The 17,216-nt window shown below is 38.2% G+C and overlaps 1 protein-coding gene and 2 long non-coding RNA genes across 9 annotated transcripts in view; 2 read left to right on the top strand and 1 right to left on the bottom strand.

The window, feature by feature from the left end:
* Positions 1–4,393: 4,393 nt before the first annotated feature.
* LOC126596182 (peptidyl-prolyl cis-trans isomerase FKBP17-1, chloroplastic) lies at positions 4,394–6,296 on the bottom strand. The gene is made up of 4 exons (XM_050262698.1): positions 5,979–6,296; positions 5,484–5,606; positions 5,013–5,129; positions 4,394–4,677 (listed from the first exon to the last, which is right to left on the bottom strand). The coding sequence occupies exons 1-4, from the start codon at positions 6,258–6,260 to the stop codon at positions 4,555–4,557; spliced, it is 645 nt and encodes a 214-aa protein (XP_050118655.1). The 5' UTR covers positions 6,261–6,296; the 3' UTR covers positions 4,394–4,554.
* An 842-nt stretch (positions 6,297–7,138) lies between these two features.
* The window catches only part of LOC126596185 (uncharacterized), an 87,841-nt gene continuing 77,763 nt past the window's right edge, over positions 7,139–17,216 (top strand). For 3 of the 7 annotated variants that reach the window (XR_007613899.1, XR_007613900.1, XR_007613897.1), the window contains exons 1-4: positions 7,139–7,320; positions 7,403–7,562; positions 7,668–7,736; positions 8,456–8,514. This is a non-coding gene — a long non-coding RNA (uncharacterized LOC126596185). Of the gene's footprint in view, positions 7,321–7,402; positions 7,563–7,667; positions 7,737–8,455; positions 8,851–9,377; positions 9,566–17,216 lie in introns of those variants that run through there. The other 4 variants (XR_007613901.1, XR_007613898.1, XR_007613896.1 and 1 more) reach the window with 3 other exon arrangements.
* On the top strand, positions 14,346–14,729 carry LOC126596187 (uncharacterized). The gene is made up of 2 exons (XR_007613905.1): positions 14,346–14,424; positions 14,463–14,729. It is a non-coding gene; the product is annotated as an uncharacterized LOC126596187 (long non-coding RNA).

Genomic DNA, 17,216 nt, shown 5'->3' with positions numbered 1-17,216 from the left:
ATTTAGTTACTTGGTGTTGGAAATGTGCCCTAAAACCAATCATATGATGATACTTTACGGACATTTCACATGTTAAACTAATCTAGTTTAATATCAAGGGCAAAGATTATTGGTTTAAGCCGTCTCATATAAATGTTATATGCTTAAACGATAAGTCCAAGGAATATGTAATTAGGAGAATGTAATTTAAACAAGTTAGATTTATGAGACCATTCTCTTTCGTATACATATCCTAAACGTTCCTGATCATAGGATTGCCAATTGGGCATTGACAATCCGTTAAGATCAGTACGTGCTGTGTCTTCTCTCAGGGAGAGTGACTAGTTCGAGTCATTGGTGTGTGTGACATCAAGCCAAGTACGTAGGTGCTCAATAGAGAATGAGTTCACTGAACACGATCAACAAAGAGTTCTCATATTCATGTCACATGAGAACTCATGGTTGGGATAATGCAAAGTAGGCCTTTGACCTGAGGCATCATAGTTGTCTTGTGGTTAGGTACTTGATCTTTGATTATGTCAAAGTCACCCCATCCGCGGGTGTCCACAGCATCGTCCGGGTTAAGCCACTTAGCCATGGAGGCAAGTGAATGCGCAACAAGGGATCTCTAACCTTCAAACCGTTTGGGGGAGAATACTATATGATATGATTAAGAATCTCTGGCCAGAGTATGAATGAGATTTAGGAAGTCGTTCCAAATCACATTCAAGGTAATCATATAAGCACACGAATCACATTGGATAGTAGACATGAATAAACTATCAAACCAAACAATGTGGTCAAAAGTATTGTATTAGAGAAAGACCGTATTGCATTGTAATCCTAAACTGAATAGGTTCTCCACCTTTTCTGATTAGCTTGGGTAACCATGACATACTGCTAGGTGTCACTCATGGTTTGTGGAAGCCCTAAACGTGTATAATCACTAAAGGGAGAATTGAAAGTAAGTTTCAATTCACAATCGATTTGAAATGGTTCTAATCACCCACTGCCTCGCTAAAAGGAACCTAATGGATCGTACACCGTGTAAGGTGGAGATTGAAGAAACAATGGAGATGAGTAAGAATAATTAAATGGTTTAATTATTTATGGCAAGGATTAATTAATATGTTAATTAATCAAACGAATAAGTTCGTTAAAGACCTCAGGATAGTTTTGGGCCTCAAGGCCCAATGGGCTTCGAACGTCAAGCCCATTGACTTAAGTTGTATAACAACTTAATGACAAATAATTCACAAAGGCCTTAAAAGCCCAATGAAACCCTATGGCTGGCCATTTAGTTAAAGGAGTGGGTTTTGGACTTAATTACAAGTTTGCCACTCTAATGAATAAAGGTATAAATATGACTTTATAGCCAAAATTCATTTAGGGTTTTCTTTTGGGGAAATGATGAGAACATAAGCTCTCCTTTGTCTCTAAAGTGGCCGGCCTCCTTGGAGGGTTTAGCTAGCAATCCTACTACTCCAAGGTCACTCATTTCTTCTCCAATCTAATCTTGGTGAAGAGACTTAAAGGTTCTCAATTTTGGGAACTTGGAGAACCGTTTCATCCATCCAAATCCATAGATCTAAGATGCAAGGAATGAAGGCCCTCTCTTTGGGTGATTAGCCTTTGCTTATGCAAAGAGGAATCTACAAAGGTATAATTTCTCAACTAACAAATGTTGTTTTAAGTTGAGTCAAGGTTCACCAATCTACTAGGCTTTGAATTTCATGGGTAATGTTTTGTTTTTGAGTGCATACAAGCATGATTCCGCCTTTTAATTATTAATTGCATGCTATAGATGTTGCTTAAATGAACATGTTTTTCACTATATTTCCTTCACTTGGAGGAGTGATGCGAAAATTAACTTAACACACAAATTTAACCCTCTTTTGACAATTGTAGTATAAGTATAAGTAGGGATCGTTCTGGACCAGGGATTAGGAGGGCTTGCTAATTACCTCTAAACTGACTCAAAAACATAAAACTAAATTTAAAAACACTTACCAAGACTCACAAGACTCAAAGTAAACTTAAATTACTCAAAACAGCTTAAAACAACCAAATAAACTTAAACTAGACACTAGGAATGACTTTGGACTAAAATTGACTTTTACTTGAATCAAAACATTTAAAAACACAAATTAAAACAGATTCTGACTAATTAGACACACTAAAGTAAAGGGGGAGTGAGTTTTGGACGAAGTTGAAACAAACAAACAAGTATGAAAAACTAGATAGATTGTAAAACAAATTTGAGAAATAAGATGATGGATGGGATAGCTAGAGGCTTTTTCTCCACACATGATATGTATGCAAACAACTCGATTTCCAGTTACTACTTCATTGAATTATGAAGGACAATGCTCCAAATTAACCGTGACATCACTAGTTAACTCTCAGATTTTCCTTGTTTTATTGGATTGGATGACATCATTCGACAACCCAAAACATTCTTCTAAAGTTCCCTACATGACATCATAATAGAGATACAATCAAAGATCGTTACGTTTAATGAAAATCATAAGCATTGACAAAGCACTTGCAACTATGACATCATGTCACTCATGCTAGGAATTAAACTTAACGCGATCGTTTATAAGCGACCTTCACTACATGTGAATATAAGTTTGTAAAGATTATGTGAAACTTCCTTATAATCTAGCAACGGATTTATGCATGCCAATTAAGTGTCGACCCTTAATTAACAATTACAAATAAGTTATCAATCAAATAGTTAAGCCAATTGCATTCACGATTCAAGAGTTCATAACTGGAATTTATCAAATTATATTGCACACATAATCATGGCTTTGAAATCACCCCTAGCCAATAGGGGTTTAGCCACTCATATTTACAACAAAACGAAAGGAAATGAATTTAAACATTAGAAACAAAAGAAAGAAAACACCTAAATGCTCCAACGATCCAAGTTGGACAACAAGCACGTCCAAACACTTGCCTTCCCTTCCTTTGCTACGGCACAAGGTGTTGGTGAGTGTTTGAAGGTTTGTTTGTATGGAGGAATGGATGTGAAGATGAATGGATGTGTTTGGATGAAGGTTGTGTTGAAATGGGAGTGAATGATCTAACCAAGTATCAACTAAATTTATGTTACACACACTTCCTTTTATAGAGGAAGTGCATGGCAATGGGGGGGAACATGGAGTGGTGTAGCAATTGAGTGCAATGATGCATGAAATATGAAATGATGGAGGGAACAAGGAATGGTGTAGCAATTGAGTGCAATGATTCAATGTAATGATGCATAAAATCTGAAATGATGGAGGGAACAAGGAATGGTGTAGCAATTGATTCAATGTAATGATGCATGAATCTGAAATGATGGAGGGAACAAGGAATGGTGTAGCAATTGAGTGCAATGATTCAATGTAATGATGCATGAAATCTGAAATTATGGAGGGAACAAGGAATGGTGTAGCAATTGAGTGCAATGAGTGGTGTTTGAAATGATTCAAAGGTGAAAGTGAAGTGATGATGCAAAGCATGGGGGTAAAATGGAGTGGTGTTGCAGCTAGGGAACATGAATGATTGTGCACATGGTAGAGAAAGGAAAGGGAGGTGGAATGATGCAACAAATGAGTCAATGGAGGGAACATGGATGATGATGCATGGCATAGGAATCCAAAAAGAGTGCAATGGTGGTGCATGTCAATGATGGAAAGTTGAATGGTGGAGTGACACCCCTTTGTGGCTGAGCTCTTTGTCCTTTTTACATTAATTTTTCTTTCTCTTTAACACATTCCTAGCCTCTTTAGTCTTCAATTTCGTCCATCCACCTTGCTCCATGCATGTGTTATTCATTCCAAGCCCAAAACTGCTCCAAAATGCACCAAAATGCATCTTATTGCTTCATAAGGCCTATGGACCTACAAACACACGAAAATAGCTTAAAATACATAATTAACTAAGAAATAACAACATAAATGCATGAGAACAAGCTAACTCAGTCGCAAATATGCTCCCATCAAGGAGTAAGAAATAAAAGGTGGTGTCTAGGTCTTTTGCGGAGGCCGAGCTTAGAGGCACGGCGCATGGAGTGTGTGAAGTCCTTTAGTTGCATAAGTTGTTTTGGGGTCTTGGTTTCAAACAAAAAGAGGCAACGAATCTATACTGTGACAATAAGTCGGCAAGAGAGATCGCAGAGAATCCGGCATGAGAGAACGAAGCATGTGGAGGTTGATCAACACTTCATTAAGGAAAAGCTGGAGAAGAAGATTGTGTCACTACTGTTTGTGAACTCGGAAGAACAACTTGCAGATATTCTCACTTATGCCGTGTGTAGGTTTTTGGTAACTCACTTATCAAGTTGGGTATGTGTGACATTTATGCTCCAACTTGAGAGGGAGTATTGGCATGAGTAATCTTTAGGGAAATAGGAATGTAAATATTGTGTAAATATTAGAGTCCTTTATTAGGAAGGATATTTCTTTGTGTCCTTTTTTGTTTCCTTGGAGAACAAGGACTGTATGTACTTATATATCAAATTATGCAATACATGAGAATTAAGCCGTAAAATTCTATTAGTACTGCTCGGGATAAAAGGTGATCTCATTGATGCCTCAGGCTGACTAACTCAATATCGAACACGAGAGTCCCCAATGTTGATCCTTCTCCATTAGCAAGACGAGTTGGATTAAAAATGGTTGTAAACAGTCTCTGTCTGTCAAAAATCTGAGGAAAGACAAAGAAAACAAACCCTCAGAGTTGAGTAACAAGGGCGGAATTAGGTTGGAATCGTTGGATTTTAATCGCAGTACAAAGTAGGCAAGTCGTTGTTTATCTATCCATCTACTCATTCAAAGTTACATGTATGACATATATGATGTGTCAAGTATATCACACACACACAGAGATAGCAGACTATTAAAACAAACAAGCAAAAGGTCTTCTGAGTGGCGTAAGTAGTCTCTATTTTGTTCGATTAAGATGTGTATACATCTGTTTAAGAATAAATTTACCAAGAGAACAGACTAAAAGAAATAATCTTGAAGATGCAGAGGAATTACATTAGGTGGTATAGGTTCTTGTGACGTGCTCTGATACCCTTGGGATGGTGGTATAACAACCCGACGAACACCACCCACTTTCATAGATTTAACTGCTGTTTCAATCCCTGAAATGACCTGAACAAGCTTTTCAAAGATCAACACATTTATCTGCACAAGTCTGTAGTAGAAACTGAAGCACAGTACAATATCCAATAGATGTAGACCGATAACAACTACTAACAAAATAGAATATGTCAACGAAACTTCCCTTCGGGCTTCCTGATTTACAGGATTTCCCAAATTCAAGAGACCTACTTATTTTAATCTTATATGAAATATCAAATCACATGAATGAATATAAGCTGCAGCACTGAAACAACTCTATTAATTGTTAAGATCACAGTGGAGATTAATCTGACAGATAAATATAATCCAAAGGTGGTAGTCATACTAACACAAGGATATCATATTGACATGACGAGGACTTACTTTGCCGGACCCAATCACGAACACAAAAGGAATTGGTTCACCATTTTCATCTTTATGATCATATGTCGAATCAAATCGCCATCCTTGTTTTGCTGCCAATCTTCCATAGTAATGAACAAAAACCTTCACAATCAAAGTGTAAACATTTAGATGGATAATTGGATATGCACATTCCGTTCCAATCACTGCTAAAGGCCTTCAGATTATCCTAGTATCCAATCCAAAACTTGTGAAAAGGACCACAAGTGCAGCACAGAACATAATTGGAGAACAAGAGCAACTATTATTAGACTACATTGACTAAAACTAAATTCGTGGTATAAGGAAATATTGCTACGATTATAGCCCAAATAAGAAATATTTAAAGACAAAATGTGCAGATTGTCATTGCCATACAGCCACATACGCAACATCCCCTTATCTCAGTGTTATAACCTTATAAGTATACACACATTCACGCCTGCACATATTATGGATAAGGGAGAGAAAAATAACCTGGTCGCCATCGGCGGGTACTTGACCATCACCAAGGCGAAGGTCCAGAGCCTTGACCCCGCCGGAGTTTGGAAGCTCTGAGAATTCGGGTATGGTGGCGGACTTTGAAGGAGGTGTCAGCGTGAATAATGTGGTGGAGATTAAAGTAGTGGATAATGCTCCCCTTCTAGTTGTGATTAACGATGATGGGGTTGGAGAGGTGACGTTGGGATGAACTAAACGAACGGTTGGATGGTGGGGAACATGGAAGCATTGTAGTGGCGCGAAGCACGTGTAAATCATATTTCTTGTTCAGATTTCAGATGTATGGTATGGGGATCGTCTTTATTTTATGGTTTTGTTTGCAAAGTGTTGGTATTTTTCAAGTACATTTATGCCCTCAGCCCTTTTTTATTTTATTTTTAATAAATGGTATTATCTATACCAAGGAATATTAAGTAAACTTAGTCTCACAATAGATTAGTAATAGAGTGGTTTAAATTCGCATTTCGTGCCACTTGAACCTAAGATTTCTTACAAATGAAGAGAAATATCACTAAATCGTAATACTAAGTGGCAATTTATATATAATTTTTCTTTTAATATAGCGATTTATTTATAACCAACTTTAATGGTAACTACGGGGCACAGCCGGGTCGGATCCAAATTTAAAGGGACTAGGCCGGGCCCGTTTTAAAGTTTCGTCAACCAAATTCTTGGTTATAATAGGAACAAATCAACTAGGAACTTGAGAGTTCAAATTGAATTGCTAAATTAATAAGAGGAAACATAAAATATTAAGAAAATCATCCATTCTTCATATTATTATACCTGACAATTTCTTACAAAACTTATTTACACAACACGTAAATGACACGAAAATAATAGATTTTGAGTCAATACGATACGAACCTGTTAATGACAGGACTTGAGCAGGTTTACACAAGGGTGACACGCACGTAGCCCGTTAAGAAAAAAGTTATTTTGATGATTTTAATTTTTCAAACTACTAAAAAAACTTACCATAAAATACAATAGTTATAGTGTATATGTCACAGCCCGTCCCGGAATTTTAATTCCGAGGACGTGAAAAGACGAAAATGCCCTTAAACGGAACTAAGGGGTGAAAATTTAACAATTTGGATTGAGTTGGACACGTGGGATCCCCACACCTCAAAACCTTCCCTAATTCCCGTACCTTGTCTCTCTCTCTCTCCTCCCTCACGAAACTCTCAGTTCTCTCTCCCTCTCCTTCGAACTCACACGGACCACCACAAAACCACCCTAAATCTATACCAACGACGAATCTAAGACCACCATTGGAACCCTGAAGACTTCACGATCACGATGGTATCCATTTCAGGTAAGTTTTGCTTCGGAAAACCCTAGTTTCAAAGTTCCCGTGAAGAGCACTGTTCATGATCTTTTAAATGGTTACGTTTTAGGCTAAAAAAAGCTTGTAGGAAGCTTAGTGAGGTCCCAAGAAAGCTCGGAGTGCTTTGTTGGAAGTTTTTGGACGTAAGAACACAGAGATCGACAAGTTCAAACTTTGGCCGGAGCTTTCGAGGCGTTTTCCGGCGAATCCCCGGCGAGTTAGGAGTCGAGGTAGGTATCAATCTCTTCGTCTCGTCAATTACTACAACGTTCCTTTTTGTTTCACTCAATTTCGTTGCGTATTGAAGAAGTTATACTCATTTGAAAAATACCCAGTTTCCGGCGACCTCCGAGGCTTTCGAGGCAGTTTCCGGCCAAACCACGGCGAACTAGGTGTTGTGCAAGGTATCATTCTCTTTGTATCGTCAAGGGCTACAACTTTCGTTTTTGAATCACTTGATTTCGTTGAGAAATGACAAAGCTATGGCAATTTGAAAAACGGCCGCCGGAAAAACCAGTCCGGCGACCCAAGGAAGAAGAAGGTGCGCGTGGGGGCGCGTGGACCCGTGCCTTCCTTGGCGCGTGGGGGCGCGTGCAACAGTAACAAATTATTTTAAAAATATGTCGACGTCCGTGACGTCGAGTAGATCACTGTGGTATATTCATATACCCAAATTGAGCACCGTATGAGAAAGTTATTAAGGATTGTTGGTTAGGTGTTCAAATAACGTTTTATAGTTTTTGCATTTAGGTGAAAATATGAATTGACGATCCGACCGTTGGATCATTACCAAACTTTGATACGTTGTAATACGTAATATTTGAGGATTATTGGAACTTACGGATTGGGAATCCGAGTTACGGATCTTCCGGAATTGGAATTGTAAGTTCATAAAATAAAATGTTAACCGTCACTTAGTTTTGGAAATTGACGGAGATCCGACCGTTGGATGGTAGTGAAATTTTAGGATGTTATCCTAGAGATATATTGTGGACCTCTGGAAGTTATGGATTTAAAATCTGAGTGGCAGATCTTCCGGATCGATCAACGTAGTGACGTATTTTATATAAGTTATACATTCTATCGATATGAATTCTGAGGTTGGATTTGATTACTGTTCTAGGCGGCGATCGTCATGACGCCTTGGCGTATTGTGCTAGGGAGTTGTAGGGCGAACTCCAGGTGAGTGGGCAGTTTTGTTTTCCGTATACATATATACTTGCCGTTTCCCAGAAATTGAAAATGCATGAAATTATGCTTTTAATGAAAATGTATAAAAGTATATGAGATATATTAGTTGAAATGTCATGCATGAAAGTATATGAAAAGTATATAGAAATGTGAATCGAATTGCCATGCATGAAATGATATGAATTGAAATATGATGCATATGTATGAATTGGTGCGGCGGACGCACAGGTGAGTATCAGGTGAGTATTTAAATACTGTTATGATGATGTTGATATATATTGAGCTCAAATCCTGCACCATGGTTTAGTGCTTATAGTATTCACCGCATCGCACGCTCGCCTTGGATCCAAGTAGATGCTGGTCGCACAGTCCACGCGGAGTGGGTGCGACGGGCCAGTCGAAGAGTGTTAGTGAGATTTCGACTGGTGGGTGACCTTAGATTACGTGCACAGATGATTTATGAGAAAGCACTAGAGCGTAACTTGTGTGCAGAAGGCCGGACAGGTCACAGAGGTGACTCTGGTAGAGTGAGAGTGATAGATTTTGAGCTCTAGGTTCAACCGTACAGGCTATTAGAGGGCCTCCGGTTGATTACTTTCTTGCACCTGATATGATTATTGTTGATGCATCCATACTTAACTGTTGAATTAGACATGGCATGGCATGATTGATAAAGAGATAAAGTTGAGATAGTAAAAATGAAGTTTTGAGAATATATATGTATATTTATATTTTACATTTCTGGGAAAGTATACAAGTTTTACGGAGAGGGGTTACAACGTTTTGAGAAATGTTTGGATTTGGAAAAGAATTGTTTTACTGACCCACTCAATTTTGGTTTTGCGCCCCTCCAGGTTCAGGAATCACAAAGGTGTGGTGACTACGAGGAATTCGACGGTGTTCTGACAGATTGGACAAAATTAGGACTCACCTTCGGGTGTATCAACTTATAAATTGTATCTTAAAGCTTCCGTACTGTGCAAATGGTTACGTCACTCTCACGTGACGGCCAGCATGCCCTCCTTCGGGACGGGGTGTGTCAGTTAGTATCAGAGCATGGTTGCAATCTTGGACATTTTAAGAAGTTCTAGTGAATTCTGTCAGAACTACACCGCCTCGTAGCAAGCCACTTAGTTAGAGGAATTTAGTCTCCCTAATATAGCGGTTTAGGGGAAACTATTATTATGGTGATTCAGTCTATTATAAAAAGGGACATTTTAAGACGGGTTATGAGTTGAATTTGAATCACCTTATGAAATGATGAACCTGAGGGAACGAAGTAACGGTTTAACCATTTGGAAAAGATGTTTCAGATTATGCAAGTCAAAGGAATCTTCCTTCTGACAGGGGGTCGAGACGACTACCTGGTTTTGAGTATGAATTTGTATCCTGGTGGAAACAGGATTGTTAATTGTTGTCACCAGAGGAATCAGCCGATTTAAAATTGTTTAAGGACTTGTTTAAGGAAAAGTTTATCCCTCTGGCATTTATCGATGGTAGTAAACAAGAGTTTACAAATATGAGACAAGGAAGGTGATGATCGAGGGATATTATAGAAAGTTTTCAGACTTGCCTCGTTCCATCCAGATATTGTTGTTAATTTGGTGGAGGTGTTATGTTGTTTTAAGCTGGGTGGCAAAAAGGGAAGTGGTATTTTGGGTGACCACTATCCATTGTACTTCTTACCAGGAATATACGAGATGCTGTTGAGTCTTGAGGACTCTGAGAACATGAGCAACGAGAATAAAGAAGAATAAGAAAAGATTGGGAATTAAAAGAAGACGATAAAGTTAATGATTCGTCATATCAAGAATATCGAAGGATTCAGAGTTTAAAAAGAAGTGAAGCTAGAGTTAATTCTTCCAGCAGAGGTTTTAACGCCACTGGTCAGAGGCGAATTGATGGATATACTGGTAATCCCAGATTTTAGAGACAAGGTGTCTCGAGTAAGGGAAATGTACCTTGGTGCAGCAGGTACAAAATTAACACTTTGGGAAATGTGAAATTAATGAATGTGTTTATGTGAACAGAGGGGACACAGAATTGTGAATCGTCCCTAGAATCAGTTGTACTCAACAATTTTCCATGATATCATAGTGTTGATTCAGCAGAGTTATGGATTTAGTAGTTTGGTCGGATTGACCGTGAGTACAGAGAGATTTGATGAGTTATATGTTCAGCCGTACAGACCATGAGAAGTGGATTCGATTGACACATGAGAAATTGGTGAGTTATAGGCTCGGTTGTACCGACCACGCGGAGTGGATCCGGCCGATGTATTATTGAGATAAGAGTTGAATCAGCCGTATTGGTCATTCTAGTTGACTTCGGCTGATATATTTCTTATTATGTATGTTATTACCTTGAGAGTAGTAAATAAATGTAGTTGAGACGAGTGTATGTATTTTGCATTGAGTGACAAAATAGTAATGTTATATCTTTGAGAGTGGTTGCCTACTTATCGAGACAACGATGATTTATCAGTATTGCGGGCTGCAGACCGTAATATTAATAACTTATTCGTGGATTCGTTAAGCAAGCAAACCGGTAGGTTATTTTATGTTAGTATTGTACTTATTCAGAATGCTTAGTAGTAATAGAGTATGTATTGTGTCGGTTAAATTATTTCCATTAGATTGGTTGGTTATAATTGTGACAAGACGGAATGTTACGGGAAACCAGTACTTTCCATCGATCTAGATGACCAGAGATTACTTTTGTAAGTATGCAAAGTGAAGTGAGTTCAGCCATTATTTATGCTGTGAAAGCAAAGAGATTGTTTTGAAAGGCTGCCCAAAAATACTTAGCTCATGTGATGCTAAATGATGTTGCTCGGAGTAGTGTGAAGGATGTTAAAGGGGTTAGACTTTTCTTGATGTCTTCCTTGAAAGTATACCTGGATTGCCTTCAGGCAGAGATATGAGGTTCACTATTGAATTGTTGCCAGGTATAAATTTATGTTAAAGATTGGTTCAAGATGAGTTAAGGGAATTGGAAATTCAGTTGAGGGAATTGGTTGATAAAAGTTTTATTCAACCTAGTACAACACTTTTGAGGAGCCCCAGTTTGTTGGTGAGGAAGAAAATGGATCTTGAGACTGTTCATTGATTATAGACAATGGAGTCGGGTAACGATTGAGAACCGTTATCCATGGTGATGCTATATGGATACTCATGCTGTTTTATGAGTTGATGGATGAAGTATTCCAATAATGCCTTGATAAATTGATATCATTTTCATTGAAGATATTCTGGCATATTCTGAGCCAGAGCAGAGCATGTAAACGTATTAAGTCGGTGAAGCAAAGATTGAGAGAACGTTGGTTGTATGCTAAGTAGCAAATGCTAAAGTTAGATGAATCAGGTGGCATTCTGAGATTTGTTATATATTCTTAAGGTATTCAAGTGAATCCTTAAAAGATAGCAGAAATTGAGGAATTGGAACAATCACGAGTTGTAATTGAGATTCGGAATTTCTTAGCTTACCAGGCTATCTTGGATGGTTGTGAAAGATTTTTCAGTCATTGCTTTGTCATTGACGAGACTGTTGAGAAAAGAGGTTATGTATGAGTGGGAAGGAAATTGTGAGCAAAGGATTCAACAACTGAAGTATTTCCTCACTCATGCACGTATTTTGGTATTCCCAGAGAATAGTGGTAATCATAAATTTTTAGTGATGTTTCTTGAATGGTATTGGAGGCATGTTGATGCAAATGTTAAGGTGATTGCATACATTTCACGATAAATGGAACCTCATGAGATGAATTACCCTACGGGTGACTTGGAAGTCATGATTACCATTTTTGCTGTGAAGTTATGAAGGCATTATATTTGGTAAGAATGCAAGATTTTTACGAATCCAAAAAGTCTTCAATATCCATTACTTGGAAGGATTTTGATATGAGGCAGCGAAAGTGAATTGTATTGCTTAATGAACATGATTGTACGATCAGGGTGATCGTAAAGTTTGTTCTAGCTGAAGCACTTGGTGAGAAGACTACAGTAAGATTAATATCTGGTACGTTGGCCAAGAGTATCATCTTGTGGATTGAAAACCAACGGAAGAAAAATTAAGAATGGAAGATCGAGAAGAAGTTATACTTGTTAAATTTCAAGTTAGGCCTGTTTGGTAAGGTTGTACTCGAAATTTAAATGTTTGACGAGGAAATTTAAGAATTAACCAAGGCAGAGAAAGAAGGGAAAAAGAATGAGTACATGATTCGTGAATCAAATGGTATGTGGATACAAGAAAACAAAAAGTATGTGCCTAATGCTGAGGATTTAAAGCAAGCAAATTTTGACGAAGTTCACTGTTCAACTTCTGCAATATTCCAAAAGTAATAAGATTTATCATACCATTCGACAGTTTTATTGGGTCAGCAGATTGAGGCAGAAAGAGATAAACCTTTGGATTGAGATAACTATTTTCTATTTCGCAGTGGAAATGGAAAGATATTACTTTGGATTATGTGTACAAGTTTCCTTGTACATAGGATGGTTATGATCGAATGTGAAGTGATGGTTGGGCAACGTAACAAGTTAGTATATTTACTCCAGTATTGAGTAATAACTTTTTCCCAGACAGGACAACGGTACTTATTTGTTTTATGGAAAAGAGAATTGGTTTACAGAACTGCTGAGTTTCTTAAGTATGTTGGTTGTGCAGTTTCCGAAGTAACGCCATAAGGATCATGAAATGTGTCATGTGAGTCGGTTTTTGATGACTTGTGAATGGAATGTTTCTGGGTAGAGAAAGATTCGATCAAGAAAGAGTTTTAGTATACCCTGAGACTATGGATGAGTCTCCTCAGAGTATTCAGGGGATTAAGTTTAACCTGAAGGTAGCCAGGAATGGCAAAAGAGACTAACAGATGGATATGCCACTAATCGAGTGTGTAAGGTAAATGGTTTGATATTTTTGGAAATTTCACCATGAACAGAAATAGTAAGTGATCAGATCATATTTATATATATTTTTACTTCGAATTCACTCGTCTTTTCTTAGTTAGTTCCTTATATTTTTGAGCTATTTACGTTATTTTTGTGTTTATAGGATTTGTTATGCAAAGAAAATAAAAATAGAACAAGTGAAATTTTATGGTGATGTGGCGAATAAGTCTTTCAAGTCCTGACCTGTTAAATAAGTATATTCTCTTTGTGGGACTATCCATTCGCTGGCATATTAGGTTTTGTTCCCTTTTCATATTGATTTGAGTGACTCATGCAGTTTATACCTTATTAACTATATTCTCACTTGCACATCTTCATTCGTCAAAGTTTAACCTATCAGGTTAAAAAAAGGAAAAAATAAAGAAGAATCAAAAGAGGCTGCCAGAGAAAGAAAATAAAATATGGGAAGGTGGAACGGAGAGACATGGTAGCGTGAGACACGGGGGTGATAGAAGAAGGGGAATAAGAATAAAATAGGGAAAAGGATTGGGAGCTGCTGGGGCAGCTAAGAAAAAGGAAATTAAAAAAATAAAAAAACAGTGAAAAGAATCCAAGGAAGTGGAGAGGTGAGAGTGCGCCAGAGGGGAAATCATGAAGCACGCCAGGCAGAAACGGAGCAGGGAGTGACGCGGGGACAGATTGGAAAAAGCTGCCTTGGCAGCGTGTGAGAGAGTGAAAGAAATAGAGGGGAAAGCAAGAAGCACGAGGGCGGAAGAAAAAGAAATAAAAATATAGCTGGAGAGACTGGCGCAGGGGACAGAGGTCAAAGGGCAGCAAGGCTGCCAGAGAGGAAAACAGAAAGCTGCCTTTGGCAGCTGGCGTGGATGACAGGAAATGGAAAAATAAAAAGAGGGAAAGGGAGACACGTTGGAGGGGAATTGGTGGAAGGCAGAGGGCTGCCCTTTGGGCAGCGTGAAGCTACGGAGAGAAGGGAAGCGTGAAGCTCGCAGACGTGGAGAGGGAGAGAGGTCAGGAGGTCAGCTCGCAGAGGCAGGAGAGGAGATAGACACGGGGAGAAGGGAGACTGACGGGCACAGTGAGAAGAAAATTAGAGGCTTCACTCCATTTCTCTCGGTTAAATCTTTTCAAACTTCTATTTTATTTTTGTTTTAATAATGTGTAATTAAATTTATTTTGGCTAGAGGTTAATTCAAAGCCATGAATATATTTGTAATATGAATTGATTACCTTCGGTTGTGATTTCATAAGTTGTGATTTCAATTTACTTATCCGTTCGTATAAAAACTGATTTGTGTATGTTGGTTGAGAGTGCACGCTTAATTTACATGCATGAATTTGATGCTAGAATATAAGTGAATTTCACCTAATCGTTATGAACTTATTTTCACAAGTAGTAAAGGTTGCTAGTCACAATCACGTTAAGTAAATTCTTGGCAAGAGTATCATGCTTTTCATAGTTACGAATGCCTCGTCAATGCTTATAGTTTTCACAAAGTTTAATGATCTTTGATTGTATCTCTATTGTGCTTTTCACGTAGGGGACTTTTGAAGAATGTTTTGAATTGTTGTATGCGTTTTTCCGTCCAATTCAATAACTTAAGGAAAACTTGAAGATTAAAAAAGTGCTGTTCACGGTTAATCTGGAGTATTGAGATTCACAATTTATTGAAAGAACAACTGAAAATCAATTTAGGTTGCTTATGTGTCATGTGTGGAGAAGAACCCTCTAGCTAGTCCGTCATTTATCATTTTACCTTAATTTTATGTTTTTGTCAATTCTGTAATTTAATTAAGTTTAATTTACTTTTCATCAAAACCAAACACCCATCCATTATTAAATTATATTATTTATTTAGTTTTCTTTATTGTTAGTCTTTTAATTTAATTTCCGTCCATTTCAGTTCCTAGTGTTTAATTTAATTGTTTTCATTATTTTGAGTCATTTTAAATGTGTTTCGAGTTATTAGAGTTTTTAGCCTAGTTTTGTGTCCTTGAGTCTTATTTAATATTTTTAAATTAATTTAGAATAGATTAGCAATCCCTCCTAATCCCCGGCCTAGAACGATACCCTACTTACATCTATACCACAATTGTCAAAAAGAGGGTTTAATTTGTGTGTCAAGTAATTCTCACATCAGTAAGATTCAGAAAGGAAGACAAGATAAGTCTTAGACACATCAGATCGTTTTGATCATTAAAAGAATCGATGAAGTTGCATATAAGTTTGTGATGCCTTCAAAATTGGCTAAGGTGCATAATGTATTATATTTCGATGCGTTGTCACTAGGTGGCAGATTCGTCACATGGGATTCTGGTGTAACTATTGAGAATTAAACTGGATCTAATTAGTGAGGAGCTAATGACGACTTGGGATTGGAAAAAGAAGGTCCTGAGAATTAAGACAGAGTAAGTAGTAAAAGCTTTGTGAAGGAAATCATTCAGTAGAAAATTATGTGGGAGAAAGAGAATCGGATGAGAGAGATTTACTCGAAGCTATTGTTGGAGTATGGTTGATTTAGTTGGTTGCTGGAATTTCGAGGACGAAATTCTATAAGGAGGGAAGATTGTCACAGCCCGTCCCGGAATTTTAATTCCGAGGACGTGAAAAGACGAAAATGCCCTTAAACGGGACTAAGGGGTGAAAATTTAACAATTTGGATTGAGTTGGACACGTGGGATCCCCACACCTCAAAACCTTCCCCAATTCCCGTACCTTGTCTCTCTCTCTCTCCTCCCTCACGAAACTCTCAGTTCTCTCTCCCTCTCCTTCGAACTCACACGGACCACCACAAAACCACCCTAAATCTATACCAACGACGAATCTAAGACCACCATTGGAACCCTGAAGACTTCACGATCACGATGGTATCCATTTCAGGTAAGTTTTGCTTCGGAAAACCCTAGTTTCAAAGTTCCCGTGAAGAGCACTGTTCATGATCTTTTAAATGGTTACGTTTTAGGCTAAAAAAAGCTTGTAGGAAGCTTAGTGAGGTCCCAAGGAAGCTCGGAGTGCTTTGTTGGAAGTTTTTGGACGTAAGAACACAGAGATCGACAAGTTCAAAGTTTGGCCGGAGCTTTCGAGGCGTTTTCCGGCGAATCCCCGGCGAGTTAGGAGTCGAGGTAGGTATCAATCTCTTCGTCTCGTCAAGTACTACAACGTTCCTTTTTGTTTCACTCAATTTCGTTGCGTATTGAAGAAGTTATACTCATTTGAAAAATACCCAGTTTCCGGCGACCTCCGAGGCTTTCGATGCATTTTTCGGCCAAACCACGGCGAACTAGGTGTTGTGCAAGGTATCATTCTCTTTGTATCTTCAAGGGATACAACTTTCGTTTTTGAATCACTTGATTTAGTTGAGAAATGACAAAGCTATGGCAATTTGAAAAACGGCCGCCGGAAAAACCAGTCCGGCGACCCAAGGAAGAAGAAGGTGCGCGTGGACCCGTGCCTTCCTTGGCGCGTGGGGGCGCGTGCAACAGTAACAAATTATTTTAAAAATATGTCGACGTCCGTGACGTCGAGTAGATCACTGTGGTATATTCATATACCCAAATTGAGCACCGTATGAGAAAGTTATTAAGGATTGTTGGTTAGGTGTTCAAATAACGTTTTATAGTTTTTGCATTTAGGTGAAAATATGAATTGACGATCCGACCGTTGGATCATTACCAAACTTTGATACGTTGTAATACGTAATATTTGAGGATTATTGGAACTTACGGATTGGGAATCCGAGTTACGGATCTTCCGGAATTGGAATTGTAAGTTCATAAAATAAAATG

Source organism: Malus sylvestris, chromosome 13, assembly GCF_916048215.2.
Source record: "Malus sylvestris chromosome 13, drMalSylv7.2, whole genome shotgun sequence".
Classification (NCBI taxonomy): domain Eukaryota; kingdom Viridiplantae; phylum Streptophyta; class Magnoliopsida; order Rosales; family Rosaceae; genus Malus; species Malus sylvestris.
This window is presented reverse-complemented; position numbering and strand designations above follow the sequence as displayed.